Source organism: Barbus barbus (assembly GCF_936440315.1).
Source record: "Barbus barbus genome assembly, chromosome: 16".
NCBI classification, from domain to species: Eukaryota; Metazoa; Chordata; class Actinopteri; order Cypriniformes; family Cyprinidae; genus Barbus; species Barbus barbus.
In genome coordinates, this window is record NC_136744.1 from 19,469,860 (window position 1) to 19,485,323 (window position 15,464).

The 15,464-nt window shown below is 37.7% G+C and overlaps 1 protein-coding gene across 1 annotated transcript; it reads left to right on the forward strand.

Moving 5' to 3' along the window:
• Positions 1–756: 756 nt before the first annotated feature.
• On the forward strand, positions 757–5,832 carry LOC306882764 (dorsal root ganglia homeobox protein-like). Its single transcript, XM_079437635.1, has 6 exons — positions 757–1,066; positions 1,613–1,713; positions 2,284–2,385; positions 4,045–4,214; positions 4,305–4,417; positions 4,778–5,832. The coding sequence occupies exons 1-6, from the start codon at positions 1,009–1,011 to the stop codon at positions 5,107–5,109; spliced, it is 876 nt and encodes a 291-aa protein (XP_079293761.1). The 5' UTR covers positions 757–1,008; the 3' UTR covers positions 5,110–5,832.
• Positions 5,833–15,464: the final 9,632 nt, after the last annotated feature.

Here is a 15,464-nt window from a genome sequence, read left to right on the forward strand (position 1 = left end):
TTAATATCATAAACGTTCTACGCCAGGGAAGCACTTAATAGTGCAGGGGGCCATAACAGGCTATTATCCTTGTGTAATGCTATTAGAGAACCAATTATGCACCATTACACTTGCTTTTTTGCAGTTTATGTGATTTCATCCAATACCGTCCTGCACTTCAAAATTTCAGCTGCTACTCGGAGCCTCATTTCCAGCAGCAGAGGAGCGGCGGTGTCTGCGCGAGGCGTCCCGCGTGCGTTTTAAAAGTAATTGAAAGGGTCCCGCTGCATATCATTTACGCGAGAGTGGGAAATAAATCCTTGGACCCCTTGCTGTGAACAAAATCAAAATTTGGACCTGCGAGCGCGCAGCCGGTGGATTCTCGTATAAAGTGGACCCCTAACCCATATAATGAGCAATTACTGGTCTGACAGCTAATTTTAAATTCAAAAACAGTCGTCTAGATTTTTAATATAAAAAGCAACTGTGTAAAAAAGTGCATCATGCTTGTGCCCGTGAGTTTGTGATTTGGGAATATGCATGCATCTAACTAAAGTTACACTTTCGGAGGATGAATGCCTTGGAGGATTTTGACGTTTCCACCACGTGCGCAATCCGGTTGGTCGCGGAGAACCTATCCAAATGACTTAAAAACGAAAATCTGATTAATTGCAATTACGTGGGAGATTATAAAGGCGAGTGTTGTCATGCTCTAGTCTAAACAGTCACAAAGACATCTGGTCACTCCCTCCTTACGCGCGCGCGAGCGGATAAACTGAAGCGCTCCGTGATTGAAGGTGTGAGTGCGATTGCTCTGCTGAGGTTGAGCTGGAGACACGAGAATCAAGACCGTCTGTTGGTACAGATGCTTTTTCTACTTTATGTATTTCAGATCGGTTGCAGAAACGTATTAGAATTGTTCAAAGTTGTCTTTTTTAGACGCGTGCGAGTGCAGTAATAGTTGGACGCTTGGTCATATTTTTCTTTGCAGAGTGAAATATTCTCTCCACTCGCAAAGCACCGGGAAACATGTTTTACTTTCACTGTCCTCCACAGTTAGAAGGAGAGTGCTGCAGGACCAACACATGTAAGTATGATTCATTTCTTTTGTAAGAATAGAGTTTTATCTAAAATGTTAACTTTGTAATTTTATACGTATTTCGAAAACAGAAAAAAAAATAAAACGCGTTCTGTGGCTGTTTTATATAGTTCTATAATTTATCTTCATATTGTGCTTTATATTTCACAATCAAAGTTACTTAATAATTAGCCCATGTTTGGGTTTGCTTTATGGTGTTTAATGTTTTGCCACATGGTAACGTGATCGAGAGGCTTGACAGCCGCCCAGCTGAGACTTTTTGTTGCAGTCTTTCTGAGAACAGATGTTAGATGTCATGCCTTTCAACTGGCATTTTGTTGGTCACGGTTTCTCATTGTGTAAAGTGATAATTCAGGTCTCTAGCAGATGAATACAATGGATCAACTGTTCCCTGTGAATTAGTCCATCACGATTAAGTGAGAGGCAACCGATGGGAATCATATTTTCCGTCTCATTTAGGGCTATAAGAAAATGTATATTTTTATTCCATAGAAATGTTGTGTTTTAAAAGTGTCGCTTTGCTGTTTTAAATAGTAAACACAAATGGGTTTGGGAATCATGCCTCTGGAGACTTTGATGACGGTTTTCTGCGTAGAAAACAACGCAGAAACAGGACGACCTTCACTTTACAACAGGTATCCAGTCAGTGAGGAGCAAGATTTCCGGTGGATACAAAATAGAACCACTGTTCTGAAACTTATTTATGATATAATGCTTTATAAACGTCCAGTGTGTGTGTGTGTGTGTGTGTGTGTGTGTTTTAGGACTAGGCATGCCGTGTGTAGATGCACATAAACATACCGCCTTGTGGAAGTAAACTTTCTCTTTTATTTGTAAAGCAAAAACCAAGCATTCGCTTATTTAGGGTAACCATTAATAAAGTGACATGACAATAATGGAGAAAATGTAAGACATAAGGACAGGCCGAAGAGCATGTAGGCCTGTTTCCTATAAACAAAATGTTTAATAAATTTAAACTGCCACAATAATTCCTGTTATTTGTAACGCATTTTTAAAACAGTAATTGAAAAGTGTTTGAAAAAGTATTTTCTACCAATTCAGGCAGCAGTTAAACAATTTTAGCGCGTTTTACAGTGCACTACGCATGAACATTCATTCCCAACAAATACAAAAAATAAAAGACATTTCTATCTGAATTATAAAGCATAGATTCGTGAAATGAATGTGTCAAATATGTTTTACAGTTGGAGGCTCTGGAGGCGGTTTTTGCACAGACCCACTATCCAGACGTGTTTACGAGAGAAGAGCTGGCTATGAAAATCAACCTGACAGAGGCTCGCGTCCAGGTGAGACACTTTTCCTCGACTGTCCTGATCCAGAGATGTAACGAATACATAACGCAAAAAAGCGCTCCGAGCATATTTGGCCAAAGATAGTAAATGAAGCCACTCTGTCATTTCCGTGATGCGCTTTAATAACATCAACATAATGTGGAATATTAGATTAGGTTGATTAATCGGTCATTCATAATTAACTAGTGGTAATGTTCTACACTAATTTGCCCTCGTCTCTAAGGTATAAAAATTGCTTAGATGCACTGCCATTTCCGTGTTTCAGCAAATGGAGAGAGGATGCGGTGCTTTTCGAACAAGACAAACGTCCCGAGAAAGATTGTGCTCGGTTATAAAGCGCTCGTGCACCTGAAACCTCCGATTTCATATTCTGCGGCCTTGCAAAACATCCGCGGTAATATCAAATTGGCCACATGTAATTGCATTCAATGTGTCTGTATGTAATTTCCTGCATTCCAGATTTGCTTTTGGGTTTCCTTCTGAGCTCAGATCTAATTGTGGGAAATATAATAGTTTCCCTTTTGTTCCCCAGGGTCATCTTACTATCGCTTAAAACCAATGACTGCGACGCGATAATGGAATTCGCTGCTGTAAATTAGGGATTGTAAACAAATTATTTCTCTCTAATCGGATTACCCGATTCCTATTATTAAATCTGAACATGAATCGGTCGCAGCATGCAGGGATATTAAACTTACATTATTATTAGGAAATAAATTTTCTTTTTGTTGTACTATAGTGGGCGCCCACCGTTTTTAAAGTGTCAATTGGCTTGTGCTGCATTAAGAACAAACTGCAAATTGAGATTAATGGTGCAATTATGGAGCATTCAGTGCTGGAGGATCATGACTTCTAGCTGGAAGGTGCAGGGGTGAGATAATGTTGCCACAATTACATTGTGAATATTGTTGTCCTGCCAGTAAACTGTTGTGTCATATTATGTGGAGAGAGCAGCTATATGTGTGTGGCGTTTTGTTTGTTCACATCATTGTACCTTTGCACAATGCTGGCCAGGCGCTGGAGATATGGCTGCATTATGCAACCTTTCCCATTCAAATATGATTAATGCATTAGAGAGCACAGACTTAATCGAATCTTATGTTGTCAAACAATCACTAAATAGAGAAATAAACGACTTCATCATGGTTTTCTCTCAGAAGCAGGGAGACTGTCAGTAGGAAGTCATTAAAAAATGATAATGAAAAATTGCTCAATTAAATGTTGTTATAGGCAATGACCTTCATTCAATTAACATACAAGAACTTCGCTGCATATGCTCAGCAATTGTGTTCGTGAAGTTTCAAATAAGTCACCAGCTTGTTAGATTTTGCAGCACATTTCAGAAATGAGCACTGAGTGCAAATAATAATTCTAATATTTAAGTAACTGCAACTTAAGTTACATTTTAGATTGGGTTTCATCAGAGGATGTTCTCACACACAAAAAAAAATCAATTCTGTCATTTATTCACCCTAATACTGTATGACTTTTTGTCTTCTGTATACTGTTGTACAAAAGGAGATGTTATCCAGAATTATATATTTTTCCTTCTCCACAGAATAAATAAATTCATACAGGTTTGGAATAACATGAAAGTAAATAAATGACAACAGTATTTTCATCAAACCTTTTTGTAATCTGTTTTCTCTTTAGGTGTGGTTCCAAAACCGAAGAGCAAAGTGGAGAAAAACAGAGAGAGGAACTTCAGACCAGGAGGGAAGCAAAGAACAAATGAATGACGGCACCCCTCCTGCACGCAACCTCAACCAGTCTCCTGTTGACCACAGCAGAAATAAGAAAGAACCAATGGAACTACAGCAGAAGTGTGTAGATCATCGAATGAAATGTCCATATAGGATATATGTTTGTTTTTGTCAAGAGATGTAATGCCAAACTCTTTCCTTTATGCACAGTATTAGCAGAGTGGTGGGTTCAGGTGGACCTTTTTTCCCATCTTGTCTGCCTGGGACTCTGCTGAACACAGCCACTTACGCACAAGCCCTTTCACAAGTGGCAACTTTAAAAGGTAAGATCCAGCATCTACTGGATGTCATCATGAAAACGTGTCAGATAGGTTTGATATTTTTGATTTTTTTTTACTGCAACCAATGTGGATGAAAATAAAGCATATTGTTATCATATTTTTTGCCTCTGAATATATATTTAGAAACGTAGATAGATTGCATTACCTTATGAGACCTTATTATTACAAATAAGACCTTATTGTAAACTGTTACCAATAGAAAGATAGATAGATCAGACCTGGAATTTGTAGGCTGTGTTGTCTATGTTATCCTGTATTGTCAAAAAAGAAAAAATATATATAATGAAAAAAAAAAAACACATAAGCTGCCCCCGTTATGACACACTATTCTGCTCTCATTAGGAAGTCCATTGTGTTCCTGCTGTGTGCCTGACCCAATGGGCCTCTCCTTCCTGCCACCATATGGGTGCCAGAGTAACCGGACAGCCAGTGTCGCAGCCCTGCGGATGAAGGCCAGGGAACATTCGGAGGCAGTGCTGCAGTCAGCCAACCTGCTGGGGGCAGGGTCTATAGCCGGGCCCGGGGCAGGTCCAGGGGTCGGGTTGGGCCAAAACACTATTTCTGTAGGAGGAAGCGATTCCAGTCCGAACTCTGGTACCTCTAAGATCACATCACTACGGAGAACTCCAGACAAACATCTGCACTGCCAAAAGGAGGGTCCGGATAAGAAATGAAGGAGTCTTGTTTTTTGATTTTTTGTTTTTTCCTAATTTGAGGACACGCTTTGGACGAAGGATTTATAACCAAACATTGAATGCCTGCTGCCTCTTTTTTGAGAGCACTGACAAACCCGGCACAGGACGGTGTTTGTGCAATCCCTTGTTGTGTATTTTGCGTGTATGTGTCAAACTATTAATTCAACTGTAATTTTTCCTTCTCTCGTTCACTTTTCCTCATGATTCTTGCCATTGGTTTTCCCTCTTCGGGTGTATGTGGGCACCTGGCGCTTAATTCGTTTTTTGTGGCGGAATGACTTTTGAACAGGCTGTGTGGTAAAAGAAAACTCCCTGGTTGCCAATGTGAACTTATTTAATTTTTCACAATCCACTTTGATGTTTGACTTGTGTACTGTGAAGTCAGGTGATGATAGACATTCTGCATTGTGTCAAGATATATGTCATGCTGAAATATAAATGTACTAATGTGAAATATAATATATATGTAAGATAATATCAAGGACAGAACTGTATATTAAGTGGTTTGTCATGTTTTATGAAATGATCTGGGTAACTCTTATTCATGCTGATGTGATGGCAACTGACATCTCTCTTGTCATCGCATCTGTACGTCCGTGATAGACTGCAAGAGTTCAGACACTGGTCCTGTTTTGACATGTTCTATAAAACAATTAAACATGTAGGCAATCATGTACATCTCCTGTTGCCTATTGCTCACACCATCTGGCTATGATCAATTATTAATTAGTTCACAAGCGGTAGGGCTGCAAAAATGGAAGCAATGGTTGGTCTTATTATTTATTTACCTTCAAGTACATCATGACTTTCTCATATCACATAGCTATTTTACATGCGTCCCATGATGACAATGATGTGATAGGTGCTAATTATATGCAAAGTTCAGCTGTCATTAGGGTTTTAAGCAGCTTATTGCCACTTTTGTAGGAATTATTTTTGTTATTTTCTTTATATCAAAAAATATAACCAAAACCACACTGTTTTAGATTATAAGTTCTATGATATGACGAGGAATAGTCATTTAGGAGCATATGAAATATCAAATAGGTTATAAAAAGAAAACAAGAGAACCTGTTTTCAAAGAAACACAATATTGTTCGCAATATTGGAAAAGCAACTTAGTTTAAGAACACAACTGTGCTACCTTTGAAAAGAAGTTGGACTGATTAAATTCTCGTCCTTGAGGATTTTCAGAAAATTACTTTGATAGTCAATAACACAATTGAGTAAACTGCACACACATTAGCATTAATAATTGATGATGAATTATGTATTATCACAAAGTAGTGATTTAATTATTCATGATGTGACACCCTGGTGACAAAGCAGAGCCAGATAATGTCAAAAGTCTTGCCTCATGAAACGGTGCAACTTGGCATTTGCTTGTTTGGTGACAATAATATGTGCTTTGTTCGAAATATATGTGAAAATACGGTATTATTTAGATTGAACTTTCAAACAAAGAAGAAAACACCTTTTTTTTGCTAGAAATAGGAACAATGACAATAATAGAAAATTTGACTATTATAATACAAATAAGGTTAGAGAAAATTAAAAGTATGACCGGGCCGCGATATTATTAATTAGCAGGCATGGCATCAACTCTATATAATAAGCAGAATTACTATTACTCATAACATGAAATTAAGTGCGAAACATACAAACAGATGGAAGACTGCACTGAATCTGCAACAATATATTGAAAATAACTGTACATGTTCTTCATACTCACAGTTAAAATTATTTGTGCTGTTTTTAATGCCAGATTTGGATGAACTAGGCCTATACAGGTACATCTAAAAATAGTTTATACATAAGAATTACATATAAATTATATTATTAAAGATGTCTAATCTTTATTATTAAATAAAGATTAGACATCATAAATGTAAATATTAAATCAGAAGCCCTCTCTAAACATTTAGTTATCCACAGTGACAAACAAAGCAGAACTAGTAAAGATCACATCACACACAGTAAAGTCCGTTATAGGGGAGCACACATATTTAGCTTTTTTATATTATTTTATTTGTATCACTCGTCGGTCATCAAAAAAAGAGATCATCATCTATCAAACAGGTAAAACGCAGTGCTTCACAGCGCCCCCTTGATTGACAGATTGATCACTTCCATCAAACAACATACCGTGAGGGCGAGTGGCTGACGACGTTTTCACCAGTATGCATACTGCAGAAGTATTCATTTATTATCATGTTGATTTATTTATATGAATACTAGTAAGTACACCTACATACACTAAGTCTAAATGTTTCAAAATATTATGTCAAATGTTTGCTCTTTTACAGATCTCCAAAATGTTTTTGTTTTTTTTTCTGTGCTGATAGGCTATATTTTGTATTGAATTGTTGAAAGGCTTGTCCCTTTTTTAATAGCCAGTAGCCTTTTGTTTACATCACAGCCATGAGCATAGCTAGCTATTCGCTGGTGCTAGTCAGAAGTAGGTGGTATTAGGGGGCGGGACATGGTCATTCTAGAGAGCGTTTGATTGGACAAAATGAGTGTGTTCAGGATGAGTCACTTAATATTTTTACTTTTTTTCCCCGAGAGAGTCATTCTAAATGACACGACTCTTTATTTATTTATATATATATATATATATATTTATTTATTTATTTTTTTCACTGAGTAATTAATTGTGGTTTTCTTTTTAATACATTTTTACATTTGTAGTTTGACAGGAGTGTGTTCATGTAATCCTGTCAATCGAAGTGCAAATTATGTTCTATAAGATCTATTTAAATTATTAAATATTATATAATTGTGATTAGTTAAATAGTCCATAGGAATGTTAGACATTGAGTTTAATCTCCAGCATGGACAGCAAGCGAAATATGTTTATCTTGCAATGTGTCAAAAGCAGGCAAGACACTGGTCACAACGATCACAGTTTTCTTATATCTAAACCTATAACATGTTTGCTCCATATATGACCTGTCGTCCTCAGTATGTTTCTCTCAGACAATAGAAACACTATTGTAAGTGCACATTGCATCGGCTGATAAAGATGTCTCCACTTTGAGAAAACCCAACTCAGGGGAAAAATCAATTTAGACACTGTTGCTGCTGTTAATCTTTTTTTCTTTTGCAAAATGAATTCCCGCACAGCAAGCAAACAGAGAAACAAATGGCCTGTGGTGGTTTTAAGTAATTTAGAGTTATTGTAGTGGTATTTTTAGAAGATTGTTCGTAACATTCATTGCACGTGGATTATTGATTATTCAGAGCAGTAATTCATTCTATTATGAGAAGCATTGTTACATCAAATTAACTGGAGAGAGGCCAAGAAAGCCTAAAAAACCCTAAACTAAACTAAATAATGGCACAAATCATTTGTTTCAAATTCTGTTTGAATGAAGTTAATGAGTTCTTTTGTTGCATTAATGAAACATTGTCAGTGAAGTCATATCCAAACTCTGGTGCTCCAGTTGTTTGAGATACGGGCCTCCTGCATAGGTCAAGATATGGTCAACATTTGTGCAGTTATCACAGCTGCCTGCACTTACATAAACAAAGATCAATAACTCACTACATTTATTATGACTGGGAAAGAGAAGACAGGATGGATCTGATTATGTTTAAATGTTTTCTTACACAGTGCTGAATATTTATTTTGACCATTTGAATTACTGCAGTTTCACAGGACGAAAGAAAATAATTATCAGCCAGATTTGTTTAATGAAAAACAAATAGATATTACAGATATAGAGGTATTGCTAGACTAGAGAATATAGTTTGTACATACAAAGTGCAATGCACCCTTTTTCCACTAGAGTGGTCTATTGCGCAGATACTGAATTCACTCAAACCCACAAATACAGTAAATCACAGCACTGGGCTAAAGAATGCAATGAAGCTCATTCTCAAGTTTACATCTGATATTACCTGCATTTTTTTAAAACCTTTTTTTTTTAAATGTTTTTTAATGCATTAGTTAAAGGGATCTGTGTGAGAAAACAACAGCCAACCAACAAATTGTGATTTCACATCTTTCTTTAATGATGATGTAATGAGTTTCTGAAAGACTGTAAAAGTAGTACATTGCAAGTAGTTGTTTATAAGGCAATCATTTTATAGTCATACATCAGCAACCATGGCAAGGTAAAGACAGACCACCCCTTTTTAATATGTAACCTGCCAAAGCACATCAAGAGAAAAGTTGTTTTAATATGGCAAGTACCCTTAAACTGAGTTTTAAACATGACAAACTTAGTGTACAATTTTCATGCATACTGTGGGCCATTTGGAAAACTTGGAAAAGCTTGAATTTTATTCTGGCTGGGTCTAAGGATAACCTTAGCATTACCATTAAAAAGTCACTTTAGAAATATACTTCCCCTGAATCTACAGTGTGCTCTGTGGGTATGGTCTTTATTGTTTTATAAACAAGTACACTGCAAAATTATTTTGAACATAACATAATTAATTGGAATGCTTCACAGTTCTTCCCTTGACTTTTTTAACAATAAAGAGCCCCTGCCTACCACAATTCTCAGCTACAAAACACAATGCGATTTAACAGCAATGCTTAAATACAAACCAAAAACAGTTTTAAGAACTCTTTTAACTTATTTAAAAGTCACATTTAAATAGCTTAGATATACAGTCATTTAGCTTCAGATTTGTGTACAAACAGTATTTACCCATCTAAACAACCAACTTTACTTGTCATGTGCTCTCCATTGCAAAGTCCTCTAATTCACTCATAGTTATAATATCTGTGTGTCTTTCAATGTTGTCGATACTGTTTTCTGCATACAAAGATGGATTGTGAATTTGCTCTTGTGACCCGTAGAGCATATCAGGGCATTGCTGGGAATCTCTGTTGCTATTCTGCAGATAAACATTCTGTCTCCACGGTTCACCACCTCTCTCAAGCGTATCCTGGTTGTCTGCTGGTGGTGACATTTCAGATGATGACCTCAAGGGTGGTAATGAAGACGCAGCCATTGGCAGAAACCCACTATACAGCATGTATGGAGTGTTCAACATCTCCAATGATGCTGGCTGTGTTAGAGCACCTTGAGACCTCTGACGGACATTCAACTGTACATATTTACCAGTTTCTGGGTCATAAAATGTCTTTGTCTTAACTGGTAATGGTACATCCACCATGAAGTACTGCCCTGAGTTTGGGTCTTGCAAAAGCTTTCTCTGTGTCGCGGGAAAAGGTTGGGCAACTATACTGTGAGCAGGGGGGGTGTAATTTGGCTGGATGTCATACTGTGAAAGAGGAGGTGAGGCTTGTACCGCTAGATGTGTTGACAGTATGTCTGAAGTTGAAGAGGGCACACCAGAGACGTTTCTGATTGATTTGGACTCTAGCTGTTCTTGGTTTTCAGGTGCCATCTTGGGGGTCTCTGCCTTCTTCACACGCCTCGTTGCAAGTCTTTGTGCTCGCCGAAGAGCTTTTTCAGATTTTGGGGGCACCACTGGAGGTCTACCGAATGGCCTTATATCACTACAGGCTGACTCTGGTCTTTCATAGCAGGCTGATTCTGGTCGTTCGTAGCAGGCGGACGCAGGCCTTTGGTAGGTGTCTCTGTAACTTTCATGCTTTGGCATGAAGGCCAGACTTATGTTGGCCACATCTGTGAGGCTCGCTGCACAGTTCTCCACGTCCTCTGACATTGTGCTGATTACAAAACGAGTTTCTTCTTCCTCAAAATGTTGGCTCCTTCTCTGATGGCTCTTTGATTGTTTTGTTGCGTATTCTGCTGAGGGCAAGTTGTTGTGAAGTGTCTCTTTTAATTTATGGATCCGATGGGCAGCAATAGCTGGTTCATGTAAGACTGGAGGGTTAACAGACTCTTTGGGGTGTATTTCATCTTCTTTCTCTGAACCAGTCAAGTGTTCCTTTGGGGAGCCAATCCTGAAGTCTTCAGAAAATGACCTGTGAAAGCGTGGCTTGACAGTTTTGGTCACAGAAGATGTTCTGATGGTATTATCCTTTACTCTGAACAAGATGGGTTTCCCCATGGCTGGAGAAGAAGAGTTGGATCGTGGTCCTGTTGCATGAACTTTACCGTAGTCCGTTAGACTTTGCAAAACCGAGCTATGTTCCTTTTTCTCTTCCTCCGGTTTTTCAGCTGAGTCTGTGTTTTGAGACATTTTGAGGCTTGGAGGAGGTGGTTCAGGTGCTTCTTTTGGCTTTACTTTAGTGTCAAAAGCATTCACTGTGTAATATTGTAGTTCTTCCATTTCTTCTCCAGGTGGTGATGCCATATTTACTTGGTTGTCTGCTGCTTTTACAGTGCCAGACGATGACAAGTTTGCAAGAGATTCTTGTCTTCCATAATGAGAAAGATTGCCCTTTTCAGTTGTTTTGTCATGAGTTATTTGTCTTGATCTGCTTATTGTACCTTCGGCTTGCAATGGTACACTTTGGGGATTCTTGGACTGATAAATTTTGTTCCTTTCTCCTCTGTTTGGATGCTCTATGAAAGTTGGTTTAGTGTTTGATTCCTTATAATTTGTTAGAGCTCTTGGTTGGGTGCCCTTTGATGCAGCTTCATCTTGTGAACCTGAAGCTACCAGTGATACAGTTTTTAGTTGAACTGTATTGGGAATCAAGTGGTTTTGTTTTTGAGGTAACGTCTCTTTCTCTGTTTGTTTTTTAAATTGTGATGTTTTTTGCTTGAGGTTTTGACCTTTCTCCATTGAAATATTGTCTCTTTTAGATTCTCCCCCTATATCTGACACATTTCCATAAAAGTCTTTATGAGTTCCTAAAACTGGCTGATCATAACTGTTGTAGAAGTCCATTTTGGGGAATATATCAAGCTCATTTGTATCATCTTCAGCAGAGATAACTTTCAATCTAGCATAGTCTGCGATAGCTGATATTTCTGGTCTAGTCACCTTTTTATTCCTCTCAGTAGCCTCTGGTTTGGATGATATACCTTCTTTCCTTGTGCCCTGTTGATTTAACCGAGCATGCTCTTGTTCATATCTTGCACTTCCTTTTGTTTCTGGCTGATACTGGTTTGTATTAGTCTGATCAGTCTCCATAGCTTCAATGTTTCTTTCTTTCTTTCCTCTGAGGATGCTTCTGTTTTCATTAACTTTCAAATTACCATCATTTTGACCACTCAGACTTAATACAGGGTCTTCTTTCTTCCTTTTGTCACTGTTCAGTGCGGGTTGTTTATTATCATAGACTTTTATATCTTGAGTCCCATCTGCTCCTCGTCTTGGATTAATTTCTGTCTTTTCTAATTTACTTGGACTGTCTTTCTTAAGTGGAGTGATTTCATTTCCAACATCATGTGTATTTGTACATGCCATTTCAGTGTGCCCTTTTATATTATTCACAGTTTTGGGTTCATTTTGGACTGTAAGAGGCTTCACTGGTAAGTTCTTTTGCTCAGTAAAGTCTTTTACACCCACAAGTTCAGTCACGATGTCTCCTTTCTTTCCTTTCAGATTTTCCTTCTTTATCACTTCATGTTGGTTTTTGTGGCCTGCCATGAATTCCTCGTTTGATGACACTTCCTCTGTTGACACTTTAATGTCCTCTAAGTGAAGTTTTGGGACTTCAAAAGAGGCCTGTTCTTGTTTTACAACAGTACACACATCCTCACCAATACTGCTAACTTTATCCCTAAAATTATTAACATATGTGGCAGCGCCATCTTTTAAAACCATCTTCATCCTGTTTATAATTTCATTACTCGTGTTAAATTCAACTTGTAACTTCTCTTGTGACCTTTTCTCCCCTCCTTTCTCGTCCTCCTTTACATTCTTTTGCAGAGTTTGAGCATCTTTGTCTGAGACAGATTCTTGTTTCATAGCCATTACAGGATTCTTTTGTTTTGCCTCATGCACAATTTTCTCAACTTTTGAGTTAAATGTTTCTCTTCCATGTATTTTATTCTTTTGAGACATAAATGTATCAGTATCACTAAACATTTTGTCCTCACCTTCCACCTTTTGAGGCTTCTTTTTAGCTTGGGGTATTGTCATTTCGGGAATTGTACTTTCAATGAGTTTAGTGTTGACTGTATCCTTTGCCATGGATGAAATGGGTGCCTTTAAAACCTCTTTATTTTTTGCTCTTGTTGATTCATCCGTTGTTGCAGGTTGTTTAGCTGTCTGGGATACATTCTCAGTTTTCTTTGGGGACTCTCTAGAATTAGGTAAATCATCAAGAATGTTTCCTTTCATTTTCAGACTTTGCACTTTATCAGTGTTTCTCACTTGCTCCCCAGCTTTCTTTTCCTTCAACTCAATATCATTTCCCCTTCTTTGCCTTGATGGTTCAATGTGAGTAGCTTGATCTTGTTTGACATTTTCTGCATCTTTGAGTATTAGGGTAGCATGTCTTGTAGAATGGCCAAGCTTTGGCGTACTGATTCCTGCACTCTGTTGCTTTTCAACCATGTTGCTGGAATGAGTTATTGATGTGGTATCATAGTGTTGCACTTTTACTTGCTTGATTTCGCTCTCAATCCCCTTTAAAGTTTGACTTGTAATGGATGCTTTCTGATCAGAAATCTCTCTGGAGTCATCTGGATGTGTTTGTGTTGTATCTGAGCATTTTTCTTTGGAAGGCAGAGGTCTGTTCATTTCATGATTTATTGATTTGTGTGACTGGTGAGTTTCAGTCTCCTCCTTTTCTTTTTGTTCTCTCTCATCCTGCATATGTTTTGATGTGAGATGACCATGATCTCTGACCGGTAACCCATATTTAGCTAAGAGGTCCTCATATGATGTTCCGATTCTTCCTGTGATGCTTGACTTATCTTTACTTTCACACTTTCCAATCTTGTCTTCTTTTTCTTCAATGTTTGAAGAAACTTCAGTCTGTCTGTCAACATCACGTTCATTTTCCACTCTCTTGTTTTTAATACAAAAGCTTTCATCCTTCACAAATTTCTCAGTTTCAACAGAACTCTCCTCTTCTTGTTTTACTGGATTTTGTTGCTCGTCAATATGACACTTACTTGACACACAAATAGTATAGGTCATAGGTTCATCATCTGAAGCTGTTTCTGTTTTGCTTGAGACACAAATACTGTAAATCATGGGTTCCTCTCTAGGTTCTTCTTTGCTTGGTATAAGAATGGTGATGTTTGATGTATCTGCTGTGGATTCTACAATCTGTGTTAAAACAGGCTGTGTATTATTCTTTTGAGTTGCATCCTCCTCTACTATTAATTCATGTTGGGGGGAAACATTTGGTTTTAGTGCATCTTCAGCTGATTTTTGAGGTTTGGAATTGATCTGGTTCACTTCTTGAGACTTTTCTGTGGATTTTTGTGGATTGTTTTTCTCATGTGATATTTCTAATGGTCTGGGAAATCCTTGTTCTTGTTTTGAGCTCAAATGTTTTGTAATTTTCTCTTTGTGTTGACTGTTATTTACTACTTCTGAATGATCTTTTATTCTTGACATACTCTGATGTATTTTAGGGAGTTCATTCTTGTCAAATGAGAACAGAGTCTTAGTATTTTCATCATCTTGGAGTTCTTTTTGCTGACAGCTTTCTTTTGTTTCAGCTGAAGCTATTTGTGTTAGTGATTCTTCATCTGTTTCTAGTTTTGAGTGACTCTCCACCATTTGGTTTAGAGAGGTAGTTTCTACAGCCTTTACTGGTGGAGTGTTGTTTTGTTGCTTAGCCAAGTCATTTTCCTGTGTTATATATTTTTTGTTTATTAATGCTTGTCCATCATCATTATTAAAAGGTTTTAGTATTTCTGGCTCCCTGGTTATTTGTGAGGCCAGGTCATTTGTTGGTCCAGAGTGGATTCTGACTGTATTGTCGGTTGATGACACCTCTGAATTGACCCCAGAATTGTGTTTGTGGGTTCTATTTATAAGCTGCTCTGGATCTACATTCAATATATTGGTTTGAAGGTTTGAGGTGAGCTCTGATTTGGAAGGTTCCATTAGTCGTTTAGCAGGTGGAATTCCATTTTTAAACTTCATGTCACTTGATGAGGATGTTAGTTGACTAGCTGTAATCCCAGAGCTATTTTTGATTGGTACATGTTTAGACTGCTCCATGGCAGCAGTAATCTTACTTTTAAAATGTACATTAGCTTCCTCAACCGTGGGTGTGTTTTTCTCCAATCCCAATAGAGAATTTTGATTCAAACCACTGTTTGATTTTGTAGTTTCGTTGCTTGTAACATGTAAGTCTTCTTTGATTATATCAGGCTTAGTCACAGCTTTTTCAGAGGAAGTATACTGACTCTGTCTAATTCCATACAGATTTTCTTTCTGATCATGCTGAATTGTTTGTTTTTCATTATGCAGTGCAGGTGGATTATGGGAAATGTAGTTCTCTCTGTAGGTCTTGACTGCAGCTGTCA